Source organism: Furipterus horrens, unplaced genomic scaffold, assembly GCF_987537825.1.
Source record: "Furipterus horrens unplaced genomic scaffold, mFurHor1.1.pri manual_scaffold_6, whole genome shotgun sequence".
Taxonomy (NCBI): domain Eukaryota; kingdom Metazoa; phylum Chordata; class Mammalia; order Chiroptera; family Furipteridae; genus Furipterus; species Furipterus horrens.
Window position 1 is genome coordinate 157,584,511 of NW_028327176.1, and position 18,435 is coordinate 157,602,945.

Here is an 18,435-nt window from a genome sequence, read left to right on the forward strand (position 1 = left end):
TTAAGTATGACATTTTAAAAGCATGGATTCCCTGGCTTAATGCTTAGAACACTCTAAACCGAACTGAACAAATGAAATTATTTGGGATTGGAAGAAGAGAAGAAGTATAATGTACCGGAGGGTCTCTACCCTGGCTGAGAAGGTAACAAAGTCTAACAGACTTTAAGAAGTAAATAGCACAGATAAACAGGAATTCAGAAGAAAAGCTCTGTGGCAGAATAAAATCTAACGAGAGAAAATGTTGAGATTGCATGGCTGTTTCATTGTGGCTAAGAAAGTACCTGAGAGACAGGACAATGTTACGGCAGCTTTTCTCGTTGAACATTTATTGCTTTGCTTAATCTGTTTGAAGGAGCATAGATACACATGAAATACTACACGAGGTGAGATCCACTCTTCTGCTAGTTAGAATGCTGAGGCTAACACAAATCTGATTCATATGCAATTGAAATACAGGGCTGGTTTTCCGTGATGTCAGCTTTTAACACTGTCAACATTACAGGTGAGGTCCAATGCAACAACTCTCAGTGGACACTTAGGGTACTCATAAAGTTGTCCAAAACCTTTTAAGAAAATCTGTGCTTTTCATGAGAGTGATACAAACATCTGTTTTTAAATAAAATGCAACTACATTAAAAATTCCTGCTTTGCTCTGCGCTGCAGATGATGAATTAAGCCTCACCCCAGGAAGAACTCCAAAGCACTTTACACAGGATACTGGCTGGAAGAACTCCTCTCTGGAAGGCTGAGTACCTCACTAAGCCCTTCAATTCCTTAAATGCTGTAATTTTTATATCTTACTTGCTAAGCTTTCTTCATTTTAAACAGTTTTTTTTATTAATCGAATATTATACTACTGTTAAAATAATTTTTAAAGGAACAAATTCATCCACAAGCCTGCTATATCCCACTATACCTAACATAATGGAGCCAGGCTTTTTTAAAGGCACTGTTTACATTTTCTGACAACATGCTCTGCCAAACATTGCCACTGTGCTCATTTAATTAGTACCTATTATATGACATTCAGTGTATGCTAGAGGCCCATCAAAATATGAATATTCAGTGGATACCCCTAAAGGTATACCACAAAAGCATATTTTACCCTAAAAATGAAACTTTAAGATACTTTGTAAGTCACATCTTTTTGTCACTTTTCATTACCTCTTCTCCAGACAGATAGTAGGCTGAGAGTAGTCCGCCAACGAAGCGTATATTAACTTCAAATACAGAAACTTCAGCATTCTGTGGAGAAAAAGTAAAGGAAGTTTATACATAAATGATAGTACACAACTGAGAAAAAGAACATTGTGATAAAGTGCACTAAATCTTAACATTTTGTTTAAATCATATATGCTTACCCAGAGATTTACATACAAAAGGGAAAAATTCTGTCAAAGTATATAAAGTAATTTTTACTCTTAAAATCACAATATAAAAATATTTGTAAGTTATTTCCTCCCCTCTAATCAATGACAGATATAATGCTCAGTATTCTCTATCTGTGCACATGTGTTAGCACCAGGGCATTCTGTTTTTCTAGTTTGTGTCCTCCTTTCATTCATTTGCTTTTTCTTCCTGAAAGGCCATTCAGACTCATACTTCGGCTGGTAGTTGAACACTATTCTAGCATCCTTCTCATATCATGTTCAAGTAGCAGAGCTAGAATGTAAATCAGATTTTAAGTTGGGGGATTTGGTCCTATGCTGATTCCCAACGTTTCACCGGCAGCCTGGAATGGTCACATCTCTCTGAGAAGAAATTTTATTTTTCCATGAAGGAGATGACAACCATAATACATGATGTACTTTGCTGAAATAGCTCTTATTTATATCAATATCATAACGATTATTTACAATATGCCATATCTTATGCTAATCTCTTTACATGGACTACGTCTTTTAATCCTCACACCAACCCTATAAAATAATTGCTATCCTATGTCCATTTGGCAAATGGAGAACCTGAGATTTATAATGTTTACTGTGACTTTTTAAGGTTAGACAAGTAGTGGAATGAGCATTTGAACTTGAGTACTCAATTCTTGGTTCAGGGCTCTGTTACCTTAACTCTAGTATCACTTCGCATGATAATGTACTAAGTCTCTTTATTACTGATCAGTGTGGCAATAATTGGTAACTACTGTCAATACTTTTATTGTTTTATGACATATGACTATTAAGTGCATTTTTATGCATTCTGTTACTAAATAATTTAGTACAGCTAACTTGTAATAAATGTAAGGTACATTTCAAGCTGGTTTGGCTCAGTGGATTGAGCGTCGGCCTGCGAGCTAAGTGTCGCTGGTTCGATCTTCCAGTCAGGGCACATCAGAGAAGGAAAACTCTGACTCCAAAAAACCTCCGCTGCCTTGCGGCACACCTCTTCAAGGGAAAGGCTAAGGGAGTAAACCCCGACAGAAAATCCGGAGCCGGAGTCCCTAAGGCGGTTTGACGTTGTAGTCAACACCGGCAACTCCTGCGGCGCACCTGAAGCCAAGCTGTATTGACTCCATCTTTCCCTTGGATCCTTCAGCTGCGAAGAGAGGGGGGTCTGCTGCATGGGCAACAGCAGACCCTCCATATCACCCTGGCCAGGCTCTGTAGCTTCAGCTTCACTGGAGAGGACACTCCAGCGTCATCGCAAGATGTCGATTCAACACGGGAGGAGACAGATACTGTGTCACTCCCGAGTCGGACTGCACAGCCATTCTCGGCGGTGCAGATAGACTCTTAAGAAGCTACACCATCGTCTCTCGAGACGGACGGCTGCCGACGATGACATTTCAAGCATGAGTTAGCTTCTTTTCATGTTCTTTGGGACTATTCAGTGATTGTTCACTTCTGCCTAACATCAAATCATTTCCTGATAATCATGGGGGAGAATAGTAAAATTATAATTTGGAGTAAATATCCTGCAGATAAACTTAGTCAAAACCATCCAGATTTTTAAAAATTTAACAAACATTTATTAACCAAGGTTTACATGCCAGGTACTCTCCTAGGTTTTAGGGACATGGCAATAAAGACTGACAAGTTCCTCTAACTCATGGAGTCTACATTGTAGTGGGAGAAAACAGTTACAGGGAAAAAAAGATGCATTTTCATTTAATTCTCACATGATCTCTCAAAAAAGATATAAGGACCTAACAATTACAGCTAAGTAACTGCTTAAGTTAATTTTTTTCAAAACATTTCCTGCAAAAAGATTATGAAAACTATTTAGGAGTAAGAATTACTGGGCCAGAGTTAGGCAAAAATCTCATAAAATACTCTTTGGTGAGTGTTATATAATTTGTAACATGCATCTAATATAATTTTATTAAAAGCACTCTATATAGGTGTGATTTATCTGTGAGGTATATCACTCTCAATGAGTTTTTATGTTAATATTCATAAAAGTTTTCTTATTCCACAAAATTACTGATAAGAAAAAGGAAAGGGAATCCATTGATTTATTTTGGATCACACAGCTGTATTTCTTATGTTTAAGGATAACAATGTGTAATAATAAAAATCTAATGAATCTAAACCCTCAAATTGTATCACTCTCAATTTGTACTTGTGTTTTTCAGTTTTTAACCCTGAGAATATTCCTCCACATTTCTGCCAGCTGAAACATGTTAAGGTGATTTTATATTCTTACTTTGGCTATGGATTCATTAGACATGTATTCTCTCTTCCTCCTGTAATTTTTTTAGATAATCAGCACTTTTATATAGACATCTGATAAGAATTATTGCAAGGTAGAGAACTGAGCCATTTCAAACACCACCAGAAATATGTATTGAGCTACTATATATCAATCACTATTGGGTACAGTTGTTCAACTAGTTATTGATCCAGCCATATACTTTATAACCTAAAATCTATTTATCCTGCTCTAGCTATAAGATATTGAGAGATGACCTTGCAAAGTGCCATGTTCAAGGTCAGGTGATTTGCATTTTGAATTTCATGGATCTAATAATTTCCAAGAAGGAAATCTAGTTATTAGTGAATCCACACTACTTCCCAGTGATTGCTCTGTCCTTGTCTTTAAAAATCTGGCTCAGGAATGTCACTTCACCACGAGCAGCACTCAACAGTCGTCGTATCTTCTTTCTCTTGAAAACTAGAATTACATTTAAATTCTCAATATATAATTTATTTTCTTTTTTTTTAAGTGAAATCTAAATTATTCAGAAACCTTAATTTGAGAGCTCTTTCAACTTTCTGGACTATAATACATTTTAGGTCAAAAGACTGAAATTTAGACACATTAAAAAATCCTTAGATAAAAAGGACTAAGATGACAATTCGCCCACTGTAACAAATTGGTTGGCTATACTGGGGGCAGTAGACTATAAAAACACTACCCTAGAGTCAGAAAGACTTGGGACTGAAGGCTGGTTGGGAGCTAGCTGAATGTGAGATCCCAGGCAAGTCATTTATTCTCTATGAGTCTTGCTTTTCTCATTTGTAAAAGGAACAATGCATTTCTTACAAGGCACTATCTATCAGTCTGTGACTGTAAAGCACTATGCACAATGCCTGGCACAGGTAAAGCACACCATGGAGAGCTGCTGCCATTACCACTGTACAGAGAAGCTCAGCCTACATTACCTTCCAGAGAGGTTACTGGAAGTCAGAAACACTAGAATCATAATATTCTAAATTCTAAAATGCAAACTGATCCATCTCTGACCCTCAGCAGAGTCATTATTTCTCAATGGCTAAAAACCCTCTTTGGAAATCTAGAATCATGTTCCAACTTCCTTTTGGGCTTGATATAATTTATACGACACCTGGATTTTAAAAAGTGAATTTCTACAATATGAGGGTTTTAGGCTATTATTATAAACTTTTGGTTCCAATTTCCATTAAAATAAACTTATTAAATGTAAATGAATATAGTCTTCCTGTTAATATTCGTGCAGTGTCTTTTTTAAGATGTTCTGAAATTTTTCTGGTGACTTACCCTAATGACAGAACTAGGGCCGGGGCAGAGAGGGCAGCATGTAAGTAAGAGGGGAAACCCAAAACAGCCTGTAACACTAAAATCTTGTGTGATTTATCCTAATAATAAATGTGAATTTTGCAGTCTGCTTCACCCATGTTTGCTTTCTAGGAAGATGCCCGGTGTATTCTATGGCTTCTAGTACATGGTCGTATGTGATTTGCGGTTTGAGATGTAGATCCAGACTACCATTTAAATTGCATGCATCTGTTAGTTAATATCAGCATTGATGAGCAAGTAGAAGTCATAAAGTTTTGACTAAAGGCACATTCACAAAAATATCTGGGTTGGAAAAATGACTCCTTCATTTTGACTTCCTTCTATCAATAGCCCTTGAATCAAACAACACACTTAACTAGATTCATATAGAAATGTAATAAAATATATGGCAGGACTAAGTTTATACCTGAAATCAAGAGTTAAGTCATAAAAATCACAGTAAATTAGGTCTTAGTACTAATCTCTCAAATCATCTTAGACGGACAATTTCCACCTTAAGTGCTTATCCCTCTCCCTCTGATTTGCTATACATATATGTAAAGTTAATAAACTGTTAAATATTTCTAAAAGGGGAGAAAGAGTTTAAGTCAATAAATCATTTTGTATATACTCCTCCCCCAATCTTTAACATTATTCTCCATTTCTCTACTAAGAAAGGCTTTCTTCAGATCAACACATCATGAGTTCATGGGCATGAAGACCCTAATCCTGTCTGGGCAAGAGGGATAGTGAATATTTCAAAATATGTTTCAAAACAAGTGCATGAAAGACCAACTTTCTCCCTATAGGCATATTAGCTTTTAAACAACTCAGAAACTTATTAAGCTGTATTTATTTTTTATTTATTGAATTTTGAGAAAGAGAGAGATTTCTTGTTCCACTTATGTATGCATTCATTGGTTGATTGTTTTATGTGCCCTGATCAGGGATCAAACCCGCAACCTTGAAATGACAGGATGACACTGTAACTAACTGAGCTACCCAGCTAGGGTCTAGGTTGTATTTTTTTATATCCAGTTTATTCACCAAAGTTATCTATAAAACAATTTATTTTAATAGATCTCAGTGAATAATATAACAGATTTGGCCATTAGACTACCAAATTTAGGTTTTGGAACTATCCAGCCAGTTTCCTTTTGATTGAGGAACTACAGATGTAAAAGCTTCCTCTAAAGGACAGATATATTGCTTATTTGCATCTTCAAGCCTTATGACAATTATTTAGAATCAAACTTGTACCAGAATTATCTTTAGTTGTTGTCCTATGATTCTATATAGCTTGACAGATCCAACTGATCACATTAAATTGAAAATAGCCTTCTTGGAAAAGAACTCTTATTTTAAAAAATATTCTACTCTGAGTGTTTGATACTAATTCTTAGAGACTTTTTAAAGGTTACCCCCACCCCACCCCATACACACACAAGTAATAATTTTCAGAGACTACTCATTTGCTAGCTATTCTTCCAAACTCCGTTAGCTTTCTACTAAATAACTATAAGCCTGGGTTTCTCAGCCTGTTCCCACATGTGAGATACAAGCAGGCTGCCCCACTACAAACCAATGCAATAATAATGTTTAATACTGACTACGATCTGATGTTAACTCTGCGTAATAACAACTGTCCCATTACAATCCAGTGCAGTAACTGTGCTTAATAATAACTGTCCACTACTAACATACGTTATAACTATGCTCTATTTTACTGAGAAACATGTTGAAAACAACATGAACCTTTTCAAAGACACTGAATAAAGGCAGGTAGCTGCCTACAAGCCTTGCCTATGTTTAGGCTTAGTATACACCTTTATTTATCAATGGTACTTCAAAGTGTGTTTTATTAACATTTTGAGGATTACAAATAATTATAAAACTCATTTGAACAGATTAGATTGCAATATTAAACAGAGACACTTAGTGTAACATATGTCCTAGCAGCTTTTAGTTTCATATTTAAGAAACAGAATAAATCTCTTCAGATGTACCAAGTGTAAGTTCTCTGAGCCTCAGAGATAGGCAAATAACCACCTTTTCTATGTTAACAGGTTGATTTTACCAGACAGTTCAGAAGGGCCCTCAAGTAGCAGTCTGATTTACCACTAATAACTGTCAGAGAGAGCTGCTTGGATTCAAGAGGATGGTAAACTTGGTTATGTGCCTCCCCATTGGGATAGAGCTCTAAGGGAGACCTATTACTCCTTTCTTAAAAAAATTGCTCTATTACAGTTGTCCTAATCCCGCCCCCCCCCCCCATTGCTCTCCTCTACCCCTACCACTCTGCCACCATCCCACCGCTGCCTGAACAGTCAATGCCCACCCACCCTGTTGTCCATGTCCATGGATCCTTTATACATGCTCCTGGACTAGACCCTTCCCCTTGTTTCCCCTGTTACCCTGCCCCGCTTTGGTCACTGTCAGTCTGTTGCTTGTTTCCATGCCTCTGGTTGTTTTGCTCATTTGTTTTATTCATTATGTTCCTGTTATAGGTGAGATCATATGGTATTTGTCTTTCACCACCTGGCTGATTTCACTTAGCATAATATTCTCCAGTTCCATCCATGTTGTCGCAAAAGGTAGGAGTTCCTTCTTTCTGCTGCATATTATTCCACTGCGTAAATGTACCACAGTTTTTTGATCCACTCATTTACTGATGGGCACTTAAGCTGTTTCCATCACTTGGCTATTGTAAACAATGCTCTATGAACATAGGGGTGCATAGGTTCTTTTTTTTTTTTAAGTGTCTTGGAGTTTTTAATATATATATATATATGTATATATTTTTTAACAAGATTACTTTATTTAATTTTAATTTAATTTTATTTATCTGTTTTAAGAGAGAGGGGAAAGGAGAAAGAGAGGGAGAGAAACATCAATGTGCGGTTGCCTCTCACGTGCCCCCAACTGGGGACCTGGCGTGCAACCTAGTCATGTGCCCTGACTGGGAATCGAACCAGTGACACTTGGTTTGCAGGCCAACGCTCAATCCACTGAGCCACAGCAGCCAGGGTCCATAAGTTCTTTTGAATTGGTATTTCAGGATTCTTGGGGTATTCTTTAATGCTGTATACCCTGGACCTAAGCCAAGTACTCATTCAGGCATTTGAGAAAATCCAAAGTCACTTCTTGAGGTCAATTTATAACCTTCAGATAGGGAACCCTACAACTTATTTTCCTGTAATATAGGGTGGCATTCAGACTAGATAAGAAAACAGCCTAGAACTTTAAAACATAGAATCACTTCTGCCAATATCTCTCTTATCTAAAACATATCACGTTCTTTACAATCAAAGACACAGTCCAGGTGCCTGCCAAAAATTATAGTCTCAGTGTGTTGCTAGTTAGTGTCTAGAGCAAGCTAATCATCTTCCTTTGTCATTCTCAACACCTGGCCTCTTATACAGAGATATCACTTAAACTCAATGTAGAACAAAGCTTTTTAAGGATAATTTTAATATAGCTTTGACTTTTACTAAGAGTTGATATAAGAAATTGTTATCTAAAGAAAATTCCTATATGGCCTATAAAATTCATAGTTTTCAATATTTCTCATGTAAGGATCTAGCTAATCAATACTTCCTTAAAGTGATAGTGAAGACAGGAAGCTCAGTACCGAATTTAGAAAAGTCCAAATATGAAACTCTTGATCACTTGTCCTTATGTTAATGAAGATAGGAGTCACCACAAATCCATTCTGAAAGTAGGTTAGGTAAAAACAAGTAGATTAACTGCACTTGAACTCCAGATCAATTTAACCATATAAAAATATGAAACAATACAGCCACTCTTGTCTCTGTCAGCTCATCTTCCAGTTGAGTCTGTCAGGAAGCAGGACAAGATAGCTTGGCTGCTCATTAATTTAATTAATATATATTGAATACCTGTGTAACAATGTACTTAATGAGTTCAGTGATACTAAGATTACATACCTGACCTTGGAAGATTCAAATTCTATACACCTACGTATTTCTCAAATCTTTGCACTTCCTCTCCAATAAAAACGGAGTCATTGAGTTAGGCAGACCTTACTCAAACCACAGCTCTTGCTGCATGATTCTGGGCAGATTAAGCAAATCCTCTTCATCTATAAAAACAGGGAAAATATTTCCCCCCTGTATGGTTATCACAAAGACTAAATAAGATAGCCCATGAAAACAATTACCTAATATGTCTCAGTACTTTTTAAGTAGTGGTTTCCTCTTTTCTTTTTTGCCTTTTGAAGAAAACCAGCCATAACTTTGAAGAAAACCAGCCATAGCCTGGTACATGGACTACTTTTTCTCTTAGACTATATGCTCCAAGAGGGTAAGTATCTGATTCTTAAAAAATATTTAGTAAATAATTAATACATGAATTAATAAATAAGGAATAACCAAGGATGTTTTAGATTATTTGTCTTAGAATTATTTTTTAATTAAAGCCAGGAAATTCATCCACAGGAGTGTATCCTTCGTTTTCTGCCCATACCCAGTATTCAGATACTTGAACTGAATACAAAGCTCCACCTGTGAAGCTCTTGCTCCTTCCAAATCAAAGTTATCAGGAAGTATTAGAAGTGTCCACTATCTTTAATTCTGAACCCTTCCCTTGGTGTACATGGGCATTGAGGTATTTGTTAAGAGTAATAGTACACATACAACATTAAAAAAAAAAAGCATTTAAAATATATACTGACAAAATTTTATAGGTGAGCATATAGTCAACAAAGTTGGAAGCCTTATTTAAGGGAAGTGGTGCAGCTGCTGGTAGATGCATGTCAGGAGTTTGGCTAAGTTACCCCATGGTATTACTGCCTCCGCATCAATTCTCCGCGGCCATGTGGCCTGTGGGCACCTTCAACTGAAATCAGTCCCTCATGCCAGAACATGCCTGGTGGGGTTACAAGAAAATGGAAGTTCCTTATATGACTCCCCAGATACGCCTTGTGATTAGACACCCCCCGCCCCCACCCAGGGCTTTCCCCTTCTGAACCCTTAGAAAAGACCAGTAGAACTTATAAAAACCCCACTATTCTTTATTTGAATTGACTAATATGGAATTAGCCTGGAAACTCCAAAGCACTCTACCCACCCTAATAAAGGAATGTCCGCCAGGTCCAGCCTTTTAGTCTGTCTGTACCCTGCCTTGACCTTCCTGTGTGGCCCCCTGGGGATAGGCCCTGGACTACCTTAGGACTTGTGAGTAATAAACTGTATTTTAATTTCTCTTGTGGTCTTTTGTTAAACTGCAGCTCCCCATCTGGCGCCCTGTGCTCCCCTTCGCAAATGTAATTTAACAAAGTCACAACAGTGCACCTTGGCTTAGTGCAAAAGTCTGAGCGTTAAAGCCACACAGCTGTGTTACATTCACAGCTCAGACTGGGAACTAGCTGTGTGGTCTGGTTAAAGCTCTGAGGCTCAGATTTCAAATCTGTAAAGGTGTGAAAATAATACCTGACTCATAGGGTTATTGTGGGACTTGAATAAGACTATTTGGCCTGTGTAGGTCTCGATAAACATTAATTTCTTTTTTCTTACCTTTAAATTGCAAAAAAACCGAAGACATGTATTTGTGTAGTAAAGGAACACAACTTAAGAGTATAGTATGATACTACTTAAAAGTTGCATAATTTGTTTCTGCTAGGGTACAAGTCAATAATCTGCCCATGTTAAATTAGATTTAAAAATTGAATTGGAAATTTCTGTTTAACTTACCACATTAAAATCTAGATTTTCTTCAACCCATGATTTTGCCTCTTCAAATTCGTCTTTCATTTCCATAATAAAAAGTGTATCCAGAGCATCTACTATTGTTGCTCCTTTAATACTACCTGAAAATACCAAAAAATTTTAATTCAATAAATTACTTTTGACAGATACATACATGTAAATTGACCATACCTTAGAAAGAGAGATGGTAATACTCAATTTATTAGTAAACAGTAATACTGAACACAATCTAAAATTCTCTCAGTGAAGGAAAACTTAAAAACTGTACCAAAGCTGAACTAAAAATTATCACAGGTTATAGATGGATACCCTAATCTTTAAAGATTTTTCTGAGTTGTAGAAAATAAATCTCTTAGAAATTTCATTCGTGATTGCATTCTCTAGCAAGAAAATAGACCTAAAAATAAGAGCAACAAACAAATGAATTTTAATGTAATTATATCAAAGTGTACCTGTGTAAAACTGTTTAAATAGCATTAGTCTTTGAAATTATTTAGTGATAAGCTCAAAGAAACTATTACTCCAAAATGGAATTTGGCTCCCTCTTAAAGCCCTGACTGATCCTAACCTCCCCTTCCACCCACCCGGCCACTCCTGACTCTTGATTTATTTCCTCTCAACTCCCTTGACTTTACATTGCTCTTGAACTTTCTGTCTTCTATAATAATTATTTATATGCATCTCTTTTAGTCTGTAAACTTCCTTAGAATAGAGAAGTCACATCTTGTTCACCTCCAAATTCCATAGTAAGAAACTTAGTAGGTTTTCATTTTTCAGTAATAAATTTAAACACCATCAGTATGACATAGAACCAAATAATCTGTTTGATTATGGCAACTTTACACATAACTGATTTCTTAATGGTACAAGAAAATTTCATAGAGATAAAAGAAAAAATATGACATTTAAAAAGTTACAGTAAACAATGAAAAAATAAAAGCTTCTGAGTCTGCATAAAGTTTCCAAGTTTCTCTCTTCAATTCCTATTGCTCATCACTCATATTAAATGGTGACTGTGTTCTTAAAATACTACTTCAGAAACATCTATAATCCCTTTAACTGCAACTACTCCAGGTTCAGGTTCCCTTCATTTCTAAAATGTGTGACTGTGATAGACCAACCAGCCTTTGTTCCACTCTTCCCAGCTCTCCCTACCTGTTCTTACAAAGAATGCCCTTCCCTCTACCTGAGATCCCACTGGTTCCTCAGAACTTCATACAACTATCTACTGAACCACCTAATGCTGTGATAATTCCGTATTTACACACAAATTTTCTGCAGTGCATCATGAACTCTGCAGACTTGTATTGTACTGGTTAACACCAGTGCTGGCAGCAGAGCCAAACACATGGAAAATCCTAAATGAATGGAAAAGCACGCTGCAGTGACTGGGAGCAATCGGAGCTTAGCCACACCTGGGTAGAAGACCCAGCTCAGCCAGCTAGTAGGTGGCTAACACTTGGCACACAGTGTCAGCTGTTACTGTTCTTTGTTATATGACTGGATACTATTTAACACTTTCAGTTAAAGTATAGAAAGTAATGTTTTCTAGAGTGAATTTGGAAGTGTCAGAATAAGACTCCATTCCCTCCACCTTGTTACTTACAGACAAAACAGTGGGATTAAAAAGGAATCCAGTGCAGGGGAAAGAACACTGGGTAGCCCTGTGACCCAAGGAATCCAACCAACCTTTCTGTTAATATCCACAGTACCAATCACAGAGGGCCAAAGTGGATAAATGGAAGTTCACATAACTAACCTAATCCACCCTCACTTTCTCATCCATGGTGGAAACAGGAGAAACTTAGAGCCAAAGCTGAGAGTCACCGAGATACAGTGAAGATCACCATGGCTGCCTTGGCCAGCTTGTTGATAAAGACACAGCTGTTACCTGATGGGAAGCAGTTAATGTAGCTGACAAAATCCTCCTCTGTTGGGTATCACGTGTATCATGCTAGGATCTAGAAATCATGATGCTGCACCCATATCCATTAGATTAGGATCTCTGGAAGTGTGCCCCAGGTATCAGTATTTTTTAAGGTACGCGGGTGGGTCTAATATGCACCAGTGCTCTGTCTGAAGGACACACTATGCACAGTCCTTGCAGATAACTCCTTCAGGTGTGCAGGTTTCATAGCAACATGGTCTGGAGGGTCTCACACACGTCTCCACCACCCACAAGTTCAGTCAATTAAAGAGAAGTTACTGTCACTTGTATTGTGACAGGTGACACAAAGTATATTCTACTCACCAAACAAACTGCTTGAATGGCCTTCTTTTGATACAGGTTTCAGTTCATTTAATCCCCAGGCATAGCGTTTATAATTATTCCAGGCATGTTTCATCATCTGAGAAAAGAAATGAATGGGATTATAATTTGAATTTAGATGTTTTTGCTATAAAATAGATAATACATTCAAGACCTAAAGGTTAAAATATTAAACCTCATCACTTAGTTAAAAAGATGATTGATTAAAATGGTAACAATGGTATGAATAACATAGAACACGTACATATACACATTGCCCCTTTATGTTTCTTTTTTGAGTCCATTTAATCCTATTTAAGATAACACATCATTTTCAAAAGTCAGTTTTCAGCAAGAGAAGTTTAGCTTACCCCTAAAAGGATGGACCATTGTTACATTTATCTATTTCATGCTCATGACAGATTAAATCTGCAAAGACTCTATATTTAAAATTCATGCTTTTGTAAAGGTTCTCTGTACTTTCATCCTCATGGTATATCACAAACATCCAAGACATATATCCAAGGTTATTGCTTTAAACACTTTGATTTATCTGGACCAAGTCTATCGAGAGAAGTATTTTTAAATATCTGCAGGAAATTCAAAAAATGAAACTTTGTGGTTATATTTAGATTTTGGAAAATTTCAGCTTATTTTAATGTAATCAATCTTTAATAGTACACATATGTGTGCATACCTATTTAACTGAAGACTGATCCTGTATATCCCCAACCTAGACTCCTTATACCAGGAATGTTTTAAAGTCCAAACCTCTCTGTCACCAGTTAGTTGCATAATTTTTTCTTTTATTATTTTTAACAAAATTAATTTGTCTACCTATAATGAAAACCAAATTAATTTCTCCTGGCTGATAGACAAAGTCTTGATCTACTGTGCAAGACATTAACTCTAATAGAAAGTGAATAATTTTTAAGAGGAGAAATTGTTCTAAAAGTCTGCCAAAATAGTTGTATTAACTTGTATAATAGTCGTATAAATTTACAGAATATATATAATTATGTTTGTATACATTTTTTTAAAAGGGGACTCCCCACCTATATAGAACTTACTCATGCCACTATTCCTAATCCATTCACAATAGTAATTAAAATGTAGACATAACCTAAAAATCTTCAAATTAGGCTATTTTAAAATATCTTAAAAGCATCACATAAAGTTATAAATACTATATAAGGGCTATTTATCACTAAAAATCTTCAATAAAAGCAATACAATTTTATGAAAAAAAAAAAAAAAAAGCCTGTAGATGTCCCTTAATATACTAAGTCTTTTTTTAACCAATATGCATATTATCTTCCTACTTCACCATAATTGCTACTAATAATGGCTACCAGAATTTGTATCGCTTATGTTCACTGCAGCATTATTTACGATAGCCAAGACATGGAAACAATGTAGATGTCCACTGACAAATGATTGCATAAAAACGCTGTGATGTATATATATACAATAAAATACTACTCAGCCATAAAAAGATTAAATATTGCCATATGTAACAACATGGGTGGATCTTGAGGGTATTAGGCCAACTGAAAAAAGTCAGACAGAAGAGAATAAAAACATCTGATTTTATTCATGTGGGATATAAAACAAAAAGTACCAAACAAACAAAACAAAGAAAAACAAACTCATAGATACAAACAACAGAATGATGGTTACCAGAGGGGTAGGGTGGGGGAGGGCAAAGTGGGTAAAGGGGGTCAAATGTGTGGTAATGGAAGGAAGCTAGACTTCGGGTGGTAAGCACGCAGATGTTGAACTGTAATGTTGTATACCTAAAACTTATATAAGGCTATTAATCAATGTTACCACAATAAATTTAATTAAAAAAAAAACCCTGTATTATCTGCTGGGAACTCTGATAAATGCTCTGTATTCAATCTTGTACTCAATTCTCATCACAGCCCTGTGTTGCATTAGCAGTTTAGTAGATGAAGAAACGTGGCTTAGAAGTTAAAATGCAAACAACTTTACCCAAAATCATAATAATTCTCTACGGCTGAAGAGCCAGGGTTCATCCCAGTTTGGCCTGACCCCCAAGTCCATGCCATTGCCCAACACAACGCATCATCCCCTTTCAATGAGTAAGCACCAGAATCTTCCTTTAATGAATTAAGACTGTTGATCTTCCAACAATCAATAAAATGCATGATAGTGTTTTTAAGATTTTCTCCTTATAAATTAGTTTTATTGAAAAGTGTAATAGATTTGAGGGTAAAATAACCTGATTTATAATCCCAATCATACCACTGACTGGTCACAACCATGGATGAGTCATAGTTTTTGTGAGAATCTTTTTATTTGAAAAACTGAGATCATAATTTCTCACAGGGTGTGTATATAAGAACTACATGAACACTGCCGTTGTGACTGAACCTAGCACACTGCTTGGTGCATGGTGGGTAATCACATGTTGATTGAATTTTTACTCTCTCCTGAAACCAGTTAAACTCCCATCACAGAAACAAGAAACCAATGAGTCTCTGAAAAAAACTAGGTATATTAAATCCACAAAAACACCTTGAGGTGACATCTGAGTTTAATCTGGTTTTCCTATTAAATGTATTGCATTTGGTAAATTTCCCATTCCTGTAAATTTCCAAAAATACTTTATAAATCCAAGCGCTTTTGGAATACATCTGACCCAAGTCTCAATAGAAGCCAGTGTCGTATACTATTAATGATGCCAAAAGAGCATAAAGCTCCCACGCGGAAGACTGTTGCTCTGTCAAAAATTATTATTTATAAAATGTACCATATCACAGAGCCTATTTGAGTAACCTTTGTAGTATGTATTAACTTTTCTTATCTTCTTTTTCCCCAGGGGAAAATCTGACACTAATTGCTTAGCTTTTTACATTTCTAAAGCTTCTATGACATGTTTCTCAAAATGGGTTCCTCATCTTATGGGATTTCTATGAGTTAAAGAAAAAGAAAACAAGATGGTCAAAATGCCCTGAATGGAGCATTAAAAGTGGTTTCTCCAGGAATCTAATTTCAGTGATTGGTGACCTCTGAACATGGTTTGCCATGTTAAAGCCCAACCTAAGACACAGGGTGTGTGCATGGGTGCACAGAATAACAGTGAGATTGAATTTACAAGCCATATATAAAATCAACTTTGTAACTCAGGTTCATGACTTGTACTGATATCTGAAAACATCAAAATGCTACTAGCTTTTAATTTCACAGTATTAAGCTGCTAACCGGCTAAGGGACCAAGGGAATGCAGGCATTTAATCTCTCCAGACTCAGCGTGTTTGTGAGCTGATAGGACAAGAAGGTCACTTCTAAAATGCAACTACCAACTCAGAAGTCCATGAATAGGATTAATCCCTTCTCTTCACAGCTTCCTTAATTTTGGTTTGTAGTCTTTCATCAATTTAATTAGGGTTGTACAGCTTGACATCCTAAGAAGAAGGATTAAAATAGGCCTAACCTAGATGTTGATTGGGACTTCAAATGCAATACTGAAACCCCTGTGAAGGAAAATAAATTGAAAGCAAGCCAAAATTTTATTTTTTTGCTGAATATTTATATTTGCATTGGTGAAAGGTACAGCTCAGCACGGTATGAGTGGGAATAAGAGAAAATGAAAAAAATTTCATAATAGCAATCCATTATTTTTACCCAGAGAAGTTCAAAGGCATAAAATATTTAAAACAGCATTATTTCTCCTTGACTCTGTGATTATAGAAGATTCTTTGATTAGCATTTTCTTATTTTGCATCAGGACTGAGTAATTACATAACGTCATTTATTGAGGGTGAGCTACACTATAAATAATATAATGCTAAAAAACTAGAAGGGAAGTGTACATTATTCTATCATGCTTATAATCTGATAGCTAATGTATGGAAGCTTAACATTCTTCTTACATACTCATACATGTTTATCTATATCAGAGAACAGGAGAAAACTAATTAAATGTTGTGCTGTTGTACCTAACAGTTTGTTTTCAATACTATGGCCTGACCTAATAAAGGTCATGAGAAACCATGAATAAAGAAAAATATGCTTAAATTTTTCTAGGCATGTGTTAATTTCCTAAATTACTTTTTTGTTGCTAGAAACTACGCTTAGCAAACATTTTTACTGGCTGATGCTTTGATCATATGACCTTAAGTTATTCATGACAGCCACGTTAACCGTTTTTGCCAGGCAGGTTGCCATATGACCCAGCAATTCCACTTCTGGGTATTTATCCAAAAAATATGAAAACATTAGTTCAAAGAGATATATGCACCCACATGTTCATTGCAGCACTATTTACACAAGCCAAGATATTGAAACAACCTAAGTGTCCCCTGATAGATGAATGGATAGAGGATGTGATATATATATAAAATTGAGTAGTACACAGCAATAAAAAAAAATCTTGCCACTTGCTACAACATAGATGGGTTTTGAGAGTATTATGCTAAGTGAAATAAGTCAAATAGAGAAAGAAAAATATGGTATGGTTTCACTTATATATGGAATCTAAAAAAACAAGACAAATGAACTAATAAAAAAAAGAAACACAGATTCACAGAAACAGAGACCACAGAGGTGGTTGCCAGAAGGAATGAGTGAAAAAGGTGAAGGGGCATATAGTCATAATATTGTGATACGTTTCCATGGTGACAAATGATCACTAGAATCAGTAGGATGATCACATTGGTATGAAAATGTTGAATCGCTTTATTTTACACCTGAAACTAATACAATATTGTGTAACAACTATACTTAAATTTTTAAAATCTAGGTTAAAAAAAAGAAATTTCAACTTCAAGAAAAAGCCTCGTAGCTTTCACTGTTCCCTTAAAAAAAAGGCTACAAATTCAAGTCCTATTTACAGCCCCTTCCTGCCAGCTTACACAAAATTTCCACAGTTTACACAGTGTGACCTGGGTCCCTGGCCACAGCTGACTGATTCAGAGCCTGGTGCCTGACCCAAAGGCAGACACCTGAGAGCTGGCTACGAGCACTGCAGGTGTGGTGCTCAGGTGTGATGCTCTCTCCAATGGCCAGACCAACCTAATCATCCACCCTCCCTATTCACAGAGAATCCAGAGGCTACAGCGATGCAGAAGCAGAGAAATATGAAATACACAAAGAGAGAAAACCATAACAAGGAGCTATGAGGCAACTGAAATCATGAGGAGAAACCATGAGAGAAAAGTCAAGGATTGAAAAGTAAGAGGAGACTGGGAGGCAGCCACAGGGAATTATGTTAGGTCTGCAGAGCCGCTGTGGAACTACAAACAATGTTGTTAAATTCTGAAGGTTGATAAATTATCTTAACTCTACTCCATGAAACATGGCTCTTTGCCTGCTGAGACTCTTCACTTTCTTCCCCGTGCGTCCTTAGGGAAAATCTTCTCACTTAATGAGGAGGAATGAATAAGTGCAGGTCACAGCACAGGCAGCTGACAAAATGGGTTCATATCTGAGCTCTGCCATCCCTGACCCTAAGTGGGG

General features: G+C 36.4%; 1 protein-coding gene across 1 annotated transcript in view; it reads right to left on the reverse strand.

Moving 5' to 3' along the window:
- The window catches only part of MAN1A1 (mannosidase alpha class 1A member 1), a 150,027-nt gene that overhangs the window by 95,895 nt on the left and 35,697 nt on the right, over window positions 1–18,435 (reverse strand). The window contains exons 3-5 of the mRNA XM_090279800.1: window positions 12,955–13,051; window positions 10,689–10,804; window positions 1,165–1,245 (exon numbers count right to left, since the gene is read on the reverse strand). Coding sequence (XP_090135926.1) covers window positions 1,165–1,245; window positions 10,689–10,804; window positions 12,955–13,051 — 294 coding nt within the window. The remainder of the gene's footprint in view (window positions 1–1,164; window positions 1,246–10,688; window positions 10,805–12,954; window positions 13,052–18,435) is intronic.